At 60.7% G+C, this 19,710-nt stretch overlaps 1 protein-coding gene across 2 annotated transcripts in view; it reads left to right on the forward strand.

Annotated features, from left to right (window-relative positions):
- Positions 1-19,710, forward strand: part of ABCG1 (ATP binding cassette subfamily G member 1) — a 36,237-nt gene that overhangs the window by 4,892 nt on the left and 11,635 nt on the right. For both annotated transcript variants that reach the window (XM_040986654.1, XM_040986655.1), the window contains exons 3-6: positions 14,217-14,334; positions 15,233-15,365; positions 16,584-16,634; positions 18,607-18,752. In XM_040986654.1, coding sequence (XP_040842588.1) covers positions 14,217-14,334; positions 15,233-15,365; positions 16,584-16,634; positions 18,607-18,752 — 448 coding nt within the window. The remainder of the gene's footprint in view (positions 1-14,216; positions 14,335-15,232; positions 15,366-16,583; positions 16,635-18,606; positions 18,753-19,710) is intronic.

Consider the following 19,710-nt stretch of genomic DNA (forward strand, 5'->3'; position numbering starts at 1 on the left):
GCCCTTGGGCTGTCCTGATGCGTTCTGTAAGCAGGGAGCTGGATGGCAAGTGGAGCAGCCGGGACATGAACCGGTGCCTATCTGGGATGCTGGTGTTGCCAACCAAGGCTTTATTCGCTGCCCAAGTTTTTGCACTGGGGAATGTTGACATTGTGACCGAGTCCAGCCACGAATCCTTCTGGTGTGGACCCGTGGGTTTGCGGCCTGATGGTGATTTGATGTGCTTTTGGCACACCAGTGTTTTGGCTTTGGCTTCCCCTGATGTCACGTGTGACATCATGCTGGCATTCACAAAGTTTCCCATGTTGGAGAGTTTGGGATGAAGGATGTTGGACCCCTGTGAGGCATTCCAGGAAGGCTGCCTGGTGGTGGTGTGTGTGGAGGGCAGATGCAGGTCTTTTGAGATGGAACGAGGCCGGTTTTTCACCTGTGCAGAGCTGCATTCCCAGTGTGAGGCGCTCACAGGTGGCCGGGGACCTTGAGGGGCAGCTCCGAGAACCGTGCATGCTACTTACAGTGACCTGGGGGCCACACAGTGGACACGTCCAGAGGGCAGGGCGAGGCCTCGGAAAGGTGCAGGTGTGTGGGGAGGGCCTGCCCCACCTGTGGGTGCTCAGGGGCCTAACCACCACCGTGCTGTGTTCTGCCTGTCTTGCTCCAGCTTCTATGTGGACAGCTCCACTGCCCTGGGGGGTTTCTTGTTGGTTCACGTGCCTGTCCTTGGCTTTGACCACGTCCTCGTGGGGCAGAGGGGACATCACCAAGGCACCTGTTGCATCAGACGTGGCTTGAGGATCCGGGAGGAACCCGCTGCCGCCGGGGGTCTTCTCGTTCTGCAGGACCCCCCCCCCCCACACCGAGCCAGCCCTGGTGGAGATCAGCTGAGACTTGCTGGTCTCTCCTGTCTGTTCTGGCTCCTTCCATCTCTCTCTGCACGGGCTGCTGCGCTCTTGGAGCAGAGCCTGTTAGCTGGCTGGCTCACGTGGCATGCACGTGATGGCATGTACCATTGCAAGACCCCAAGAAGTTGGTGCTGGGAGCTGGGGGCCCTGTGGGTTGTGGGGTGGCTTCGTGTCTGAGCTCACATCCCCCGAGAATGGAGCTGCACATCCTCAAGTCCCAGCATGGGGCATGGCTACTGGAGCCACCCTCAGCACCTGGCAGCCTGTTTTGTGAACAGGAGACTTTGTGCCAAGCCCAGATTTGCGCCCATGCTTCAGCGCCTGGTGGCATTCCAACCTGGGGCTACAGCCTTCACCTACCCAACCCAAAGGAAGATTTCACTGCAAGGTGCCCCAGGGGAGCTTGGTGAAGTTTTGTCCTTGTTATTGATAAAGTGTGCCAGGATTGCTCTGGGACTACCTGCCTGTCGTTGGCACCCTCAGAGGTCTGGCAGGGTCAGGATGGGCTGTGACGTGGAGGTGCATGGCCATGAGAAGGCTGCGTCCATATCTCGGGCTGCACCCAGTGCAGAAGGCAGGCCTGCATGTTGGCACACAGGGCTTACCTCAACAGGCAGATGTCCCCTGCCTGTCCTCTCCAAGTGCCCAAACCGCTCGTCTGCACTTTCAAAATCGGCCAGCCCCACAGACGCTTGCCCCATAGTACCCTCTGTGGCTTCAGGCAGGGAGGAGCAGGCAGCGGCTTCGTCAGCCTGCCCATGAGTCGGAGCTGGTGGGGCAGAGGGCAAGGCGTACTTCCTGGTTGGCTGCCTGCTCCTCAGGATGAGAGCTGAGTGGGATGCACCTGCCTGGTTCTTCCCAGCCCTCCTCTTCCTTCTCCTCTCTGCAATTCCAAATCCAGTTGGCTCCTCCCTCCAGCGTGAAGCTTATGGGAGAGAAAGAAAAGGGATATTGTACTCCTGAGCTGGTGTTGGACAGGACTGGGGGCTCGCCGCTTGTGGCCGCTGCGGTGCCAACAGGGAAGCCATGTCCCAAAGGAGGATCATGTGCCCCCAGGGGACCTGCAGGTGCTGCCGTGGTTGCTCACTAGGCTGGAAGCACAGCCGGGGGCACCTGGCTGAAGGGCGTACCTGCAGGTGCACTCTGCACCGGCTGTCCTCACGGACTGCCTTCCGTGTGACTCTGAACTTGAGTCCAGTGTTTGTCCAGCTATAGCCACCCCAGGGACAGACGGCCATGTGCACCTCAAACGCTGCCAGGCTCCAGGCCCCCACTCGCTTGTCTGGGAGACTCCTGGCTTCTGAGGAACTCTCCCCTCTGCAGAGAGTGCCCGGTGAATCAACCGTGGCATCTGCAAGAAGGAAGTGCCGTCCTGCCATCCCCTAACCCTCCTGAGCTCGGACAGGGCGGACCGTGAACAAAACACCTTACATTTTCAATTGCAGTTACTCCTCAGCATATGACTAATGAGGCCTTGGGAGAGAAAACCAGACCTCGTAATAGATTCCGGGCAGAGAACCGTAATTGTGACAGCTTCAGCTCTTGGGAGAAAAACAGTGCACCCCAGGGGTGTGCCACCGGCTTCTGGCGCGGTAATGACCCTGTCCTAAGGGAGCCCAAGAGGAGGGGTCCCGGGCGCTGGTGCCGTCACACAGACTGTCGTGTCAGGGGACGGGCGTGCCCCGCCCACTGGCTCTGCTCCTCTCCCTGAGCGCGACTCTCTGGAAAGTGACCTTGGCCTCCTACAAGGTGGGCTCCACGTGGTCAGCGCCAGGACGCCTGTGAGGGACACACCCATGTCATGGACCTCTTCCAGGGCAGAGGACACAGCTCTGGCCCCTGGAGTTCATTTCCCAGTGGGCTTGTGCGGAAGGGCTGTTGATCTGAAGGCACCCCTTGGTCCTGGCTCTGCTTGGTGACCTGGCCAGCTCCACTCTTCCCACACTGGGTCCAGTCCTTGGTTCTCAGTGCTTGGTAGCTGCGGACACTGCTCAGGGCCTGGGGTGGGAGGTGGAAGTGGCGTATTCCGGCAGTGTCAAGGTCTTCTAGAACAATTCTGCTCTTCCACCTGCAAGGCCTCGGGAGAGGATTTGGAGCAATGTGGACAGGTTGACTGTCACCCCAGCCTTCCAGGAGATGAGCTTGTGAAACCAAGGGGGCTGCTCGTTGCGGGGTCCCCTGGCTGAACTTCCCCAGCCAGCACACTCTGTCCCCGGCAGTATGAGATGCCAAGGGACCAAGTACAGCTCCACAGCCCATGGACACGGCGTCATTGGCCCTGGACTTGGGCGCTCTCCTCTCGAGCTCCCCTCTGCCCGGCAGCTGATTCAGGCCTGCAAGTGCTTTGAGAATTCCCAAGCATGTTCTCTTCCTCAGCCATCGGCTGCTACTGCAGGGAGAAAAATTTGGCAAGACACAGTAGGTGCTGGGCTTTCCGGGGACACCATCATGGCAGGTGCCCACCTGCCTGGCAACTCCACATTCCCAACTCAGGGGGCCTCCCCTGAAACCAGAACCAAATTCAGTAAGTCCGGTAAAGAAGTGGAGGTGGAGCGTTGCTGAACACGACACCGGTCCTTTTGTTTGTATACCGGCAGCCAAAAAAAGAGTCTGCAGTCACCGAACACCTGCTGCTTTCAGAGGGCAGGGCGAGAATCAACAGGTGAGCTCCTCCAGGGGGCAAAGGCTGCCACGTGGGGCAGATGAATGTCTGGAATGACAACCCGGCACCCACATGGGGGCTTGCCGTCCAACGCCACGCACGAGGGAGGTTTGCCCTCATGGAGAGAGACTCTGGTGCTGTGGGTTTTGCTTGCATGGTGAGAAAAGCAATTGGGGCTTTCAGAGTCAAGGACGGTGAAGGAATCGCTGGGACTCGGTCTGGTCGGCTGCCAGGAGTCCACTTCCCACTTGGGCAGCTGTATGCTGTCAGCCACCTCTGTCGGCTCCACGGGTGAATGGCATTATGTGACATGCTAGGGTGGCTTTGAGGCTGTGACTGCATCCCAAAGCTGAATGGCTGCTGGCTGCACCATGGAGCCAGCCCTGACTGACCACGGGTGGGTCAGCCTGCCTGAGTACTTACAGCCGCCAGGATCCCACACACTACCCGCACTCCCACCCCAGGTCGGGGGAAGCCAGATCATGTTTGCACAGTTCTCATTGTTAGACGGTGCTTCGGTCTGGAGACCCGAGGTTGCAGTTCCAGGAATGTTCAATTCTTGACCAACTTCTGCTTTCTGCAGCCCTGCCGAGTAAGGCATCTGGGTTTAAAGATGAGCTCAGCCAGGCCTGGGGTGGGAGGGGCGGGAGCTGAACAAAGCTGGAGGCTGCCTGGGAAAGGGGAAGTGGCGGGGACAAAGCAGGAGACCAGGGGTCCTGCTGTGTGCGTGTGTAGCTGGGAGGTGGGGGCGTTCTGGGAGTGGACGGTGAGCAGGGGCACCGGGCTGTGCGGGAAGCCCAGCCTCTGTTTGTTAGCTGATAAGGGTGGCACAGGGTGGAGGATCAGGATGTGGGTCACATGCTCACGGTCACTGCCCTTTGCTCCAGAAAGTCCCTTGTTCTGACCCAGCCTTCCGCTTCCCACTCGCCTGTCCTAAAAACCAACATGCATTTGTTTTTTTTTTTTTTTTGGTGTGAAAATTTTTTTTTTAATTTCTCAGTTGCTTTTCTCCCCTCCCACTTTTTTGGGGGAATAAGTGTGTGTGTGTGTGTTTTCTACCCCACTTTCTTTTTTTAAAGAATTTATATAAAGTGAGTAGATTTCACATTTCACCATACAGATTTAGAAGCCCAGGGACTCCTCCCTCCCGCTCTCCCTGAAGTGTTTTATTTATTTTTTCCCCCTTAAACTCAGCGATGAGCTGTGTTCACGTTCTGTTGCCCAGAGCTATAAACCTCGGGCCTGGAGACAGGTGGGGTGCCCTGAAGAACTCCCCCCATCCGATTCAGAACAATTCCACCAGCCCAGGGTCTGTGCTGAGCGTTCCTGCCTGCTGCCCCTCGGCCACACACCCCAACTTTTATCCTAAAGGGACCAGTTCATTCTGGCCCACCATCACCTGTCACCTGCCCGCCCCCGGAAGGTGAGGCTCGGCCTGGCGCGGTGGCAGCCTTTGACTCTGCTCTCCTTTGCTCAGAGGTGGATTCTGCTGCAGGATTTCCGTGATTTGGGGGCTCTCTCAATTCCGAATGACTGGAGGTGGGGGGCATGCACGCAGGAGGCCCCGGCGCACGCGCGCAGGTGCGGGCGGGGCAGGTGCAGGTGCGGCGCGTGCGCAGTCCGCCTGTGCCGCCCGCGCCGGGGTTACTCGCGGTCAACGCTCCGGGGTAACCCTGGCGGGCGGCGCGGAGCGCGCGCCATTGGCTGGCTGCGCCGGGCGCTGTTGCTAAGCGCACGGAGCGCAGGGTTTGTGGCGGCTGCACGGAGGCAGCTTCCCCGGCCGGATGCTGTGGCCTCTGGGGTGCCGGTGGGGGTGGGGTGCACAAGGAGCGGGGGCGCGCTCTCGTGCCGACCCGTGGACGTCCGGAGTTGGTCAGCAGGAGACTGGGTGGATGGAGGCGCTCGGCAGCAGTCACAAGACCGTGTTGCTAATGAGGCTTAAACGGGAGGTTTCCCGGGAGGGGAAGTAGCCCAAGTCCTCCCAGCCCCCATGCAGGTGGGGACACGGCGGGTCTCCCGGGCCCCTTCAGGCCGCTTGTGACTCCGATGACACCTGGTGGTCCACGCAGCGGGGCAGGGGGCTGGCAGCCGCAGGCCCTCCGGTTGCCACCGGACTGGGACCGGTGGAATTTCCCCCGTTGGAGTCTGGAGCCGGACTTACCCTGGCATCCGGAGTGGGCCACCAGGTGACCCTGCCCTGCCGCCCGGACCTGAGTCACTTCCCCCGCCCAGGGATGGGTGGCAGACAGCCCAGCAGCTGGAACGAGGCTGGCTGTGAACCCAAAGGTGTGGCCTCAGGATGCTCTGTCCAGCTCCGTGTGAGCCTCCGGGAGACCCCAGCCCAGACCTCCCTGACCCCAGCGGCTTTGTTCCACCTCCTGGGGTCCTGCCTAGATGCGAGCTGGGCAAGGAGCTATGGCTTGGTACGCTTGCGTGGGTGGCTCTAGACGCCTGAGTGGACATCTGTAAGGCCTTCCTGGAGATGCTGCCTGGTCCACACTCACCGACCTGTCTGGGGTCAGCTGGGTGAGCGTCCAGGAAGACCAGGGAGGTCGGACCCTCTGGGTGGTCCTGAAGATGAGCAGAGGGAGGTGGGAGCACGTGGAGCTAGCAGGAAGGGTCTGTTAGCTCCTAGCACAGGCGCCTCATTGCTACGCGAGCCCGGGGTTTGACAGCAGCGGCTCTGGAGTGTGCCCACAGTGCTTGGGTTCCTACTAATTACAGCAGGCAGCCTGCCTTTCACCTGTGCGTAAAGGAGCCATGTGCCCTGGGCTGGCAAGCCTTGCCTTGTCTCCAATTTCCATCTGGTCCAGAGACGGGGAGGGTGCTTCTTATCACGCCACTCATGTGACCTTGGGGCTCTGGGGGGTGACAGCAGGGAGGGGGCTGCCTTGGAGGCCAGCACCAGTGTGGTACCTGGACCGGTCCTGAGCCTGGAGCTTCCTCCGGGTCTCCCGCAGGGGTGCAGGGTCCCAGTCACTTGGTCCACCCTCCGAGCAGCAGTTGGGACTAGAATTTGTATCTGTAAGGTTTGCTGGCAGCACAGGCAGGAGGTTTAGCCTCCTATGCCACAGTGCTGGACCCAGTAATTTAAAATGTCATGGACAGTAACCGCAGAGGCATTCTCTCAGGAGGGATGCAAGTGCCATGGCTGGGCTGGCAACAGGTCACCAGCTCACCCAGGCAGCACAAGCTCTGCACAGAACCTGGATTCCTCACCCTCGGGGCCAGAGCTCCCTGCTCTCAGCAGAAACCTTTTTTAAGATTTATTTATTTTTTATTGGAAAGGTAGATTTACAGAGAGAAGGAGACAGAGAAAGATTTTCCATCTGCTGGTTCATCCCCCAAGCAGCTGCAGTAGCCAGATGTGAGCTGATCTGAATCCAGGAGCTTCTTCCTGGTCTCCCACATGGATGCAGGGTCCCAAGGCTTTGGGCCGTCCTCCACTGCTTTCCCAGGCCACAAGCAGGGAGCTGGATGGAAAGTGGGGCAACCAGGACATAAGGCTGCACCCCTATGGGATCCTGGGTGCACAAGGCAATGATCCAGCCACTAGGCCATCGTGCCGGGCCCTAAGTGGAAACTTGTTTGCTGAGGCCTCCCCCGGTGTCTTCCTTCTGGCTCAGGTTAGCAGTGGGCCAGCCCTGCCGTTTCTGAGGTGCTAGTTAGCACGCTCACACGTGCAAAGCAGGTGCCACGCTCGCTCCTTGCTGGGTGCATCCCTGACACTCCACAGGTGAGTGACTGCGTGCAAGCTTCCAGAGCTCAGCCAGCAGCTTGATTAGAGCAGGCTGTTTCCAGAGCATGTCAGATCTTATTGGGCCTCCTGGCTAGATACTCATGATGGAAAGTTACAGATGCTGTGCCCACTGCTCTGCCGGGCAGCCCGTGGTGGGCACGGCTGCAGCTGTGTGTTCAGGGTGATGTTCTTGAAGGTTCATTCATTTGGTGTAAATCCTGCAACCTTCTTAACGGCCCTTCAGGGCTAGCCCTTCTTAACAGGACAGGAGGAGGAAGGACCCTGTGTTGGGTGGCAACGTGGGCTCCAGGTTAACGCTGATCTGGGCTCAAACCTGCCACTTACTAGCTGGGCAGTCGGGTGAGTTGCTTCACTTCCCTGTAAGAGGCAGGCGTCGGTGAGTCGGGGAGGGTAATCTCCTAAGCTGCTTGGGACTTAGGAAGCCCTGCGCCTGGGATGCCCTGCGCCTGGGATGCCCTGCGCCTGGGATGCCCTGCGCCTGGGATGCCCTGCGCCTGGGATGCCCTGCGCCTGGGATGCCCTGCGCCTGGGATGCCCTGTGGGCACAGCGCTGGCTGCTTTGGTCCTCAGGCACATTTGCGTTCGGTGCCAGCGGCTAGTGCTTGCACCAGTAACTTAGTTTCATAAGAGGATGTAGACCCTGTGGTTATCATCCCAAAGGCAAGTTTGTTGCAAAATCTTGGGCTTTTGCAATGCGGGGGAGAGTTCGAGGCATGCGCCCAGAGCTCTTCCCCAGAGTGGGAGGGGGGAGCTGGGAAGCAGGGACCAGGCTCTGCTTAAGGTCCAAGAGCTGTAAAGATGTGGAGCTCAGAGCAGGGAGGTGACCCAGCACCTGCCCACAGAACCCCCCAACTCCCCTTCCTTCCCCTGCCATCTGACTTTGTCTCCAGGGTTGTGGGCTCTGCCCTTGCTGCCCCACTGGCCACTGTGCAGCAGGCCACAGGCAGCAGTTCACCACAGTCAGGTGGCCAGCCTTCGGGATTCCTGTCTTTGGAATTCGGCTTGGGCTTTCATCTCTCAGGACTCCTGCATGTGGGACCCTGAGAGCTCACAGCAGCGCCATCTGCACAGCGCCGTCTGCAGGGATCAGGGCACCCTGCACATGCCAGTCCTGGGCTGCAGAGGCCCGGGGCAGGCGCTGCTTGCCAGCAGCTATGGCAGTCACGCTGCCACGGAAGGCTGCGGCTTGGAGAATTCAGAATCCTTGCTAGCGACAGGTGGATGCAGGGCCAAGCCTGGCCCCACACACCTCGCAGGTTCCTCCTGGTTGCTCTGAATTCAAGGTCGTATGAACCCTGCCAGGGTCAGGGCATCTGTTCTCGGTGTTCACCATGAACAGGGAGATGAACAAGGAAGCAGTGGGACAATGAGGGGTTACCCCGGGGGGAGTTGGGGGTGTCTCAGGGTCTAGCCTGGGTTTCTCCTCCTGGTGTCTACACCAGGAGTGACCAGCCGGCCATAGCCATAGCTGTGCAGGTCACATGCCCTCACACGGGGCGGGTGTGACTTCCGGTGCCCCCACCCCACACATATTCGAAAGAGTTACAGAGAGAGAGAAAGATCCTCTCTCTGCTGGTTCACTGCCCAGGTGGCTGTTAGGACTAGGGTGGGGCCAGTCTGAAGCCAGGAGCTGCCTCTGGGTCTCCTCTGTGGATGACCGAGGCTGTGGGCCATCTTCCCCTGCTTTCCCCTGCCAAAAGCAAGAGCTGGATGGGAAGTGGAGCAGCTGGGACTAGAACCCGTGCTCCTATGGGATGGCAGCACTGCCAGGGGAGGTTTAAGCTGTAACACCACAGGCTCCCCCAGTGCAGCCCAGGCTTCCCCTGGAGTCAGAGGAGCCAGCCTAGGGCTCCCCATGGGCTTGTGAACCCGCAGGCTGTGGCACACGGGCAGGCGGCTGCTCAGGATGGGCACTGAGTGTCTGGGGAGGCCCCGCCCCTCTTTCCCTCCTCAGGAAGCTGAGCGGACTCTCCTGGTTCCCAGGGGCATCCCCACAGGGTGGTGGTTGAGGGAACGGGTCCTTCTGGAGGGGGAGTCCTGCCGTCAGTGTCATGATGCGGGCGCGTGCAGATGGTGCTGCTGTTGACTCCAGTCCACACAGCTGTGGCTTAATAGCCCCATGTGGGTTTAAATCGCTGGCTGGCGCTATCATCTGGGCTGCTAATTGGTGTAACCTGTTCCAGCCCACAGGCATAGCTGCTTGGCCGCCACTGCCCTCTGTAGGCTGTGGAGAGAAATGCAACGTGGCGGCTGGAGCTCAGGGTTGGCCTGGAGTGGACAGGCAGGCTGGAGCTCGGGATTGGCCTGGGCTGGACAGGCAGTCGGCAGGGGCAGTCAGACCTCGACCTTCGTCTGTCCCAGGACCAGGCTCCAGCAAGAGCCCCAAGCCTCCTTGTTGAGACTTGAGCGTGGTGGTGCTGCGGGTTAAACCATCACCTGTGAACCACCATCCCATATGGACACTGGTTCGAGTCCTGGCTGCTCCACTTTCAATCCAGCTCTCTGCTCTCATGTGCAGAGGGGAGCAGCAGAGGATGGCCCAAGTGCTTGGACCCTGCACCCCACAACGGAGACCTGTCTGAGTTTTCAGGCTCTTGACACTTTCTTTTCCTCTGGGCTTGGCATTCCCACGATGCTGTTGTAACAGCACAGAGGTGGCTGCAGTCCCCGGGCTCATGGAGGAAGAGCTGAGTCCGCAGACCGTGGCTCGTGTCTCTGTGGGATGTTACAGAACCACAGAGGAAAGCGAGGCGCCTTGGGGGCGTTGGTGAGCATGCACTTGACGCTGGGCAGAACGCGGTAGGAAGGTCTTCCTTGGCTCCATGGGCTCCCCCTACGCAGCGACAGCATAGGACAGGTCTCCTGGCCTGGTTTGTGTTGCTGTGGTCCAGCATGGCGGCTGGGTCCTCCTCATGTCACAGCATGGTGTCCCAGTGTTGGTCCCCAAACTGTCTCAACATGATGGAGAGGCAGGGGGCGGGGCAGCCATGTATGAAACTGCCAAGCACATGGGGTGCCCTCGCGCTGCGCCGACGCACCCTTGGTGGGCGTGGGGTGCCCTCGCTCTGTGACGACGTACCCTCGGTGGGCGTGGGGTGCCCTCGCTCTGTGACGACGTACCCTCGGTGGGCGTGGGGTGCCCTCGCGCTGCGCCGACGCACCCTCGATGAGCGTGGGGTGCCCTCGCGCTGCGACGACGCACCCTCGGTGGGCGCGGGGAGCCCTCGCACTGCGACGACGCACCCTCGGTGGGCGTGGGGTGCCCTCGCGCTGCGACGACGAACCCTCGATGGGCGTGATCCATGCACGGTGCACGATGAGTGTGTGCAGTCTTGGCCCTAATGAGATACAGGTATAAAAATGTGCAGTGACACAGGAGTCGGCACATGGGCTCTTGTCCCTCGCTGCGATCCTAGGAAACCTCTGACAAAGCACTAGCCACAAGCTCAGCTCACTGTGAAGCCTCTCGGGTTCATGGCCTTATGCTGTCCTCACACACACCCCTGGGTTCATGCAGGACCCTGGAGCCCCGGGCCATCCCAGAGTGCCTGCAGTAGGGTCCAAGGTGTGGGCAGGCCGCACCTGCTGGGCCCAGCTGCTTGACACATCGTGTCCTTTCCAACACCATCCCGACTGGTGACAGGTGCCCCGTGGAAGGGGTGTGGCTAGCAACCTGTCACTCAGCACTGCCGGGGTCCTGCAGGAGCAGGGTGAGGCTATGTGTAGGCTAGAGAATGCCACTGGCTACACAGGAGACAGTGCATGTGGGTGGTGACTGGAATGTGGCTTGTCCTCCCCCGAATCACTAAGCCACCCCTCCAGCTGGCCCTCCTGTCCCCTTCCCCATCACAGGAGGGTGGCCCATGCCTGCTGTGACCTGGGCTGTCCCTGTGCTGCCCGCATCCCAGCACCTTCTGATGGTGCTCATGTTTGCTGACTCCGGCATTGATGCCCCCCTGCGGGATGGGAGGGTCTGCACGGTGCTTGACCTGAAAGTGAAGATGGTTGGGGTGGGGAGCAGTGCCAGGGGGGTGTGGTGCAGCCTGGCCTGGCAGAGCTGGTGAATGCCAGGCTCTCAGCTGTGTGAGCACCAGGACCCAGGTCAGTGTGGGAGAGGCAGACCCAGCTGGGTGCAGCTGCAGGTGTAGGGGGCCCCTCCCTGCAGCCTGGGTGCACCCACAGGTTTAAAGGGGGCCCTTGCTGCAGCATGGGTACACCTGCAGGCATATGGGAGCCTTCCCTGCAGTCTGGGTACATCCATGGGTGTAAGGGGCCCCTTTCTGTAGCCTGGGCGCACCCATAGGTGTAGGGCTCCGCCTCTGAAGCCTGGGCGTACCCATAGGTGTAGGGGTCCTGGGACAGGCTGTTGAGGCAGGCAGGGATTCCATCTTTGGCCTTGGGGCAGAAGCTTTCCTGGCATTCTGCAATGGAGGCAGGTGCCCAGGGTCTGTGCTGGACCGCTTGGGCCTCTTGGCGTAGTCTTCCCCCGCAGATCATCCGCTGCTCCCCAGGGAAGCTCAGACAGGCCCCTGTTAGCTCACAGCTGAGAAAGCCTCTGGCTCCCTTCTTCCAGAGTCTCCCGCGTGATGGACTTTCTAGCGGTGGTGATGGGGTGGGGCTCCTGGCGAAGCTCCCGGGACCAGAGCTGGCTCACAGGTGCTCATGCTGGTGAGGGGGGACTCTGTGCCATCCAGCTCATCTTCTGGGCATGCAGGAGTCCCTGGGTACAGCATGCTGGACGCGCTGTGCCACGGCCTCGAGGAGTGCTCTCATCGACTCCAGCATCTCACACTCCAGCATCTCACATTCCAGCTGAGGGCAGGAGTGTGTCCCCTGCAGAGGACCTGGGCGGAACATGGCTGACTTGGACATGGCGTGACTGTGGAGGCACTTGGGGACCCTGAGGGCATGCCAGAGCAGGTTGCCCTGCTGCCACGCGGCTGGGGTCCTGTGGCATCGGAAAATCACAGACACAGGGGAGGAGCCACTCAAGGGCACAGCCTGGAAGGGTGCAGCTGCAAGGCCAGGAGTGCCCTGGGTCTGCCGGAAGCCAGAAGGGGCAGGAGCAACCCTCCCAGAGCCTTTGGAGGGGAGGGTAGCCCCAGCTGACCTTGAACTGCAGGGGACTCTGTGGCTGCAGCTTCTATTGCGCCTGTGCATTCAGGAATTCAGGATGTGCTGGGTGTGGCTGTGGTCCCGGGAGGGGGAGTGCACGGAGATGGCCACTGGCCTGGCCTGGGCAGCTTCTTGGGTAAGCTGTCAGCTATCCTCCCTCCCCCTCAGGAGCAGGGTGTCGTCTTCCCATGTGGGCAGGTCAGGCCTGCGAACTTGTGCACCTGCTCCAGTGGATTTGCTGCACATGGAGTCAGCTGAGGGTGGGGGTTGGTGAGGCTGGCTTGTGGGAAGGAACCCCAGGGGCTCCAGATGCCGGTTCTGCTCCAGCTGTTTCCACTGCCAGTGGCTCTGCAGGTGGGCACACATGCGTGGCTGTGGAGACCGGCTGGCCTGAGTGGGTCTGAGCTACGAGTGGACATCTTCAGGGGGCAGAACAGGTGACACCTTGGCAAAGGCTTACTGTGGAAGTTGGGGGCCTCAGGGTCCTGGCAGCCTGAATCCCCCTCCTTGGGGCTGCATTTCTCTAATGCCAGAAACCTGGTGTCAGCTCAGCCACGCGTCACACTGTCCTGGGTGTGGGAAGGGGTCCTCCCTGACCCTGAGGCAGGGCTGGCTTCTCCTGGCCGACTGTGGGCACGTTGGTGTGGGTGGCCATCACGGTATAATTGCAATACCCTTTTTGCAGCCCTCTGCCATCCCCAGTCTGTCCACCGAGGGACACCTGTGTCCAATCCCTACCTTGCCTGGTGTCCCGCTGTGGCAGCTTGTAGCTGCCCACTGTGCCTGGCCCTTTGCTTGGCCCTGGCAGAGGCTGCCCATGCCTCTGTACTGGGTCAGAAGCCCCAGACTGCCAGCCTGTGGCTTTTGCTTCTTCCTGTGCCCTGCCACCTCAAGGTGGCTCCTGGTGCCAGGAAGGAGGATGGCAGGGGGCAAGCCCTCCTGTCCTTGTGTCATGAAGTCAAACCGCGTGGCATTGTCTGGGCTGGCAGTCTTCCCACCATGAGACTTGGCAGAAGTCCCAAAGCAGCTGCATGTGAGTGTGTGATGGTAAACTCTGTAAATTAACTTAGGAATTAATAATGTATCGATAGTTTAATCACAAAACTATTATTTATCAAAGAAATTGTATGCAAACACAGGTTGGTATAAATATAAGAAGTGTCAGTAAGTCATTTGTGAATGAGAAGACGGGGAGAGATTGAGTTTGCTCGGCATGAGTTGTGCTGGGTGCGGGAGGGAGTCTGGCAGGTGCAGCTCCGAGCTTGGGGCTGTCAGGTGGGGTACTGCTGTAAGATGGGTGGGGTGTGGGAAAGCAGAGTGCCTCACGCAGGCTGATAACCAAGGCCGTCGCTGCCGGCAATTGCAAGCCGGGGAAGCCAGCACAGTGTAAAGCAGGCATGAGGCTGTTTCTCACCTAGGTAGCAGCGTGTGTGTTTTGGTTCTTAAAATGTTTATTTTTATTCACTTGAAATCAGAGCAATAGAGAGAGAAGCTTGCACCCACTGGCTTATTCCCCATGTGGACGGCACAGCCCCCAGAGCGTGAGCCATCATGTGCTGCCCGCTGGGGAGCCGGGTCAGACGCAGAGCAGCCGGGCCTGGACTCGGTGCTTGATGGGGGATGCGCATATCGCCAATGCTGGCTCAACCGCCTGTGCCACCAAGCTGTCCCCGGCATGGGGCGTTGGAGAGCCTGGTAGGGGCTGCCACCGTCTGTGGACCACACCGGGCACAGGCAGTGCCAGTCAGAGACCATGTGCCCTGTGCTTGCTTTGCAGGCTACAAGACGCTTCTGAAGGGAATCTCAGGGAAGTTCAACAGTGGAGAGCTGGTGGCCATCATGGGGCCTTCGGGGGCCGGCAAGTCCACCCTCATGAACATCCTGGCTGGCTACAGGTGAGCACGCCCTAGCCGCCCTGTCCTCCACGAACGCCCTCACCTGTGCCTTCAGCCGCCGGGGCGCAGGCACCCGAGTCTCCCTGTGGATGGAGCAGGTCTCAGGACGGCAGCTGTGTGAAGTGAACCTCTCTGTGGTGTCACAGAAGTTCTCAAAGGCAGGGAACCGCTGCTGTCCCTAGGGGCCAGTGCTCTCTTGGGCCGTGTCCTTGCTGATAAGCGGGAACCATCATAACCATCATTTCCTGACCAGCCACGGGCACAACTTTGCCTGAAGCTTCTGAATGACTCTTCAATGTTTAGGATTTATTTTTAAAGATTTATTGATTTGAAAGAACTGGCGAGACAGAGTGGTGAGACAGAGAGATCTTCCATCCACTGGGTCACTCCCCGGATGGCTGCAGTGGCCGGGACTGGGCCAGGCTGAAGCCAGGAGCTCCCTCTGGGTCTCCCACATGGGTGCGGGGTTCTAAGCACTCGGGCCATCCTCCACTGCTCTCCTAGGTGCCTTAGCAGGGAGCTGGATCAGAAGTGGAGCAGCTGGCACTTGAATCGGTGCCCATATAGGCTGCTAGTATCACGGGCAGCAGCTTTACTCACTGTGCCACAGGGTCCCCCAGGAGCCCGACGGCCCTGCCAGTGTCCTCCCTCCCCTCGTCCCTGGTCCTGGCCTGGCGGGCAGTGGGGGAGGGAGTTGCTATTTACGGATTGTTCCAGAAGCTGGTCTTCCAGAGCCCTGCCCAGCCAGGCAGGCACAGTCCTCGCTACAGTGCATGCGTGTCCATCCTGGGGCTGTCGCTTTGGGTTGGTCTTGTCTGTGGCGCGTGGGTTGCGGGGGACCTTCGCCTGGCAGGCCTGGGGCTGATGGCCCACCCTCCCCCTCTCTGGGTCCCTGCAGGGAGACTGGCATGAAGGGGGCGGTGCTCATCAACGGCACGCCCCGGGACCTGCGCTGCTTCCGGAAGGTGTCCTGCTATATCATGCAGGACGACATGCTGCTGCCGCACCTCACGGTGCACGAGGCCATGATGGTGAGTGCCCTGCCCCGCCCCAGGCCTCCACCCAGGCCCCGCCCCAGGCCTCCACCCAGGCCCCGCCCCGCCTCCACCCAGGCCACGCCCCGCCTTCACCCAGGTCCCGCCCTGCCTCCACCCAGGCCCCGCCCCACCCCACCTTCACCCAGGCCCCGCCCCGCCTCCACCCAGGCCCCGCCCCACCTTCACCCAGGCCCCGCCCTGCCTCCACCCAGGCCCCGCCCCGCCTCCACCCAGGCCCCACCCCCGGACCTTCCTGCTGGGAAACCAACTCCAAGGCTCATCTGGCACAGTGGCTGCCAAGTCCCCCAAAAGTTTACTGACCCAGTCAATGCAGAGGGTCATGTCCATGGTGACAGTCCTGTTTTCCGACGGGCCTGGGGCTTCCCTATCAGCTGTCCTTGGTCCCTGAGCCACTCTGCGTCTTTTGCCCCGTCCCAGCTCATGATGGGGCGGGGGTGAATTTGTTGGAACTCCAAGGGCCTCCTTATCCTTCCTACCTGCCTGCCAGTTTTGGAGGTGGGCAGAGCCAGTGATGAGCCAGCACCTGCTAGGTCCCAGGCTATGTGCAGACATGGTTCTGTGCAGTCAGCAGGAGGGGAGATGTGGAACGGAGCCCCTGAAGGCTGAGCCATGAGCCAGGGTCCCACGGCTGCCCATGGCCTTGGGGAGACCTGGGGACACCTGTGGCTACCGGGCTCTGCCCTGCTGTGTGACTGCGTTACCTCCCCCAGCCTCTGCCACTCTGCACAGGGAGGTTTGTCCCCTGCACGGCTGCTGCTCCTACAGAGAAGGTGGGGGCCCCGGCTTACGTCGGTACTCAGTCTGTTTCCTCAGTCCCTGCTGGGGACAGGATTTCAGCCAGAAGCGGCATTGGGAGTGCCACATGAGCCCCAGCTGGACCCTCTCAGGCCACGGCCATGCGGGCAGTGGCTGCAGGACCCCTGGCTATGGCCTGCAGGGTCAGCTCTGATTCCTGGGGCCCCCCATTGCTCTGCTGCTGGGACCAGGAACAAATCCAGCTGAGATGGCAGGCAGACAGACAGACACACACACACATGCACACGTGCTCACTTAATGTGCTGCCACAACCCTGTCTCCATCGCACCCAGGGAGAGGCACTGAGACCCTATTGAGTGGCCATGCGAGGGCCCTGGGGTGGGTGGCAGCGGCGACAACCAGGCCTGCTTCACACTCTGCACCTTGTGCCCGCAGGTGTCGGCTCACCTGAAGCTGCAGGAGAAGGATGAAGGACGGAGGGAGATGGTGAGTGTGCTCGGGGCCGCGTGCAGGACAGACCGTGTGGGTGGGGAAGTGCGTGCTGGCACCTGGCAGTGCAGCTCCTGCTGGCTGCTGCTTGTTCTGTGTGGGCAGGGGGGACTGCCTCCAGTGCCCTGTGGGCCTGCAGCAGCCAGAGCCCAGGAGAGAGGCCGCTGGGGCCAGAGCAGCGAGTTCCCCCTCGGATGCAGGGAGCTGGCGGGCTCAGCTCAGAGGCGTCTGGAGGGTGGGGCCCTCATGGCGGGTGGTGCCCTGTGCCTGCTGAGTGTCTGATACACTTAAGTTACATTGTTTTCATTAACTGCCAGCAATGAAGATGGTTAGTCATTGTTTTAAAATAACCACCTGCCCACCCCCACACCCCCGCAGGCTCAAGAAGCGGTCTGGCCCCTTGGGTGTCAGCACTCAGCCTTTAAAAGAGCCTTGTCCCTGATTTGTTCAATTTTTCGCCTGTAAATTTATTTTTGAGAGAGGAGATCCCTTTTGATTTTTACAATTTTTATTTATTTTCACTTTGTTTGAAAGACAAAGAGAGGCACGCCTCCCATTGCTTGCTCACTGCCCCGACAAACCTGTGCCAGCAATGCCTGAGCCAGGCCCGAGCCAACGATGCCTGAGCCAGGTCCGAGCCAGGCCCGAGCCAGCGATGCCTGAGCCAGCAATGCCCGAGCCAGGCCCGAGCCAGCGATGCTCGAGCCAGCAATGCCTGAGCCAGGCCCGAGCCAGTGATGCCTGAGCCAGCGATGCCCGAGCCAGCGATGCCTGAGCCAGGCCCGAGCCAGTGATGCCTGAGCCAGCGATGCCCGAGCCAGCGATGCCCGAGCCAGCGATGCCTGAGCCAGGCCCGAGCCAGCGATGCCTGAGCCAGCAATGCCCTAGCCAGGCCCGAGCCAACGATGCCTGAGCCAGCAATGCCCGAGCCAGGCCCGAGCCAGCGATGCCTGAGCCAGCAATGCCCGAGCCAGGCCCGAGCCAACGATGCCCGAGCCAGCGATGCCCGAGCCAGGCCCGAGCCAGGGCAGGAGTTCACTCCAGGGCTCCTGCGTGCACGGTGCTGGGCTCTAAATACGCGACCATCCCCCACTGCCTCCTGGGACAGGCACTAGCAGGATGTTGACTGAGAAGTGGAGGAGCTGGGCCTTGAACAGACTCTGCATATGGGATATCCCAGGGCCAGAGGAGTCCCAGGGGGCACCTTGTCCCTTGCCACACGCCCACTTCCCACGAGCCTGGTTTCTAAGAGAAGCCGAATGCCGGCCTGTTGCTATGAAGAGGTTCCTGTGGAGCCCTTGCGTTCTGGGATTGAAAGGAAGAAGCCGAGTGAGTGGGGACCCAGAGCAGAGGGGAGCTGTGCGGGACTCCGCGCGGAGACCTGTTTCGTTCTGAGTGCAGTCAGCTTCCAGGGGTCTGGGAGTTGGGTGGCCACTGAACGGAGGCTCCTACCTGCTCTTCTCGGGGCCCACAGACTGTTACCCTGCCTGTGGCCCCCTCAGAGTCAGCAGTGATGGTGGGAGACTGCTCTGCTGCTGCGGAGGGTGGTCACTCCGTGCGCCTGCTGTGCACCTGAGGGCTGTACCTGTGATTCCCATCATGGAGCTGTGGTGGCAGCAATGGGTGTCACATGGTCACTGTGCTGAGGTCACGCCATGCACATTGCATCGTGGCCTCATGTAGTGACCGCAGTGGCTTCTGCTTTATGCTAGCCACCTGGTCACACACTGATCACCCATCCACATGTGTGCTCGTGAACACGTCCGCTCACCAGCTAGTGACTGGCCACAGTCTCTGTGAGGGACACAGGACAGCACGTGGGCCCCTGGCAGGAGCTCCTGCTCGCAGGTCTGACTGAGGCACTTCCTCCCAGGCCTGAGCTGGCGGCCTGTGGGGAGGGGTCCCTGTGCGGCAGGGCTGTCCACCCTGGCGGACATGCAGTTTCTGATGTGTTTGCTGCCACCCCCAGGTCAAGGAGATCCTGACAGCCCTGGGCCTGCTCTCCTGCGCCAACACCCGCACGGGGAGCCTGTCGGGCGGCCAGCGCAAGCGCCTGGCCATCGCCCTGGAGCTGGTCAACAACCCGCCCGTCATGTTCTTCGATGAGCCCACCAGGTACGCTGCGGGAGGCGGGTCTGACCAGGCGGCCAAGGAGAAGGCATCTTCTGAACTTGTGGACTTTCATGGTTGGCCCCAGGACCCTACCCAGCCACAGCAGGAGACAGGCTCTGCCACCCCCTTCCCCTCTCCTGGGCAAGGGCCAGTGTGACCCTAGTACCCACACTGCAGTCAGAGACCCCCAGCTGCTGGTTCATCGTGGGGGTGTGAGTTGGGGGTCCATCCATCACAGTGCCTTCCTGTCTTGTGACACCGACTCCCTTCCTTGCCACAAGGCATGGTCACTTGGGCCAGTGCTGTGTGTCCCCTGGAAACACCACGTGTATTCAAGCTCCAGGAGCAGCTGCCTTCAGGGCGGGCTGGCTCTCCAGCTGCACCCCGGGGCCATGATCATCTCCTGCATTCGGAATCCCCCATGGCCAACAGGAGGCCCAGCCCTGGTTGCTGTGCTAGCCTCAACGTTGGAGGCATCACTGCCCCCGTCCCTGCAGTGTGGCTGCACTGCCATGGGAGGCGTGGCTCCGGGTCTGTCCTCACACACCAGTCCCCTTGCCCCCATTGCAAAACCGGGCAGCTGAGGATGCGGCAGGAAGAGGCCACCCTGGCACCTATGGGGCATCCACAAGAGCCTGCAAGGAGCATGGGACGCTGTGTCCCTGTGAAAGGTCCCACACTTGTCCTGTGAAACACCTGCAAGTGTGGCTCTGGCCCCAGCTGGCCCCCATAGCCAGCCCAAGAGGGCCTGCAGGACAGGGCTGTGGTGCCAACCCTTGGCGCTTCCTGGGGAGGTGCTGCTGCCAAGCCCCATGGTGCTGAAGCCCCCACCCTCCCTGCCGTGTGTGTGCCTCCATTCAGAGCACAGCCCCCGCTGAGAGCCTCCCACAGAGCCTGCCTCCTGGGGCACAGCCTCCCCACATCTCCAGGCCCTGGGCTGTGCCTGGTCCAAAGCATCTCA

This window comes from Ochotona curzoniae, unplaced genomic scaffold (assembly GCF_017591425.1).
Source record: "Ochotona curzoniae isolate NIBS_2020 unplaced genomic scaffold, NIBS_Ocur_1.0 contig_4516, whole genome shotgun sequence".
Taxonomy (NCBI): domain Eukaryota; kingdom Metazoa; phylum Chordata; class Mammalia; order Lagomorpha; family Ochotonidae; genus Ochotona; species Ochotona curzoniae.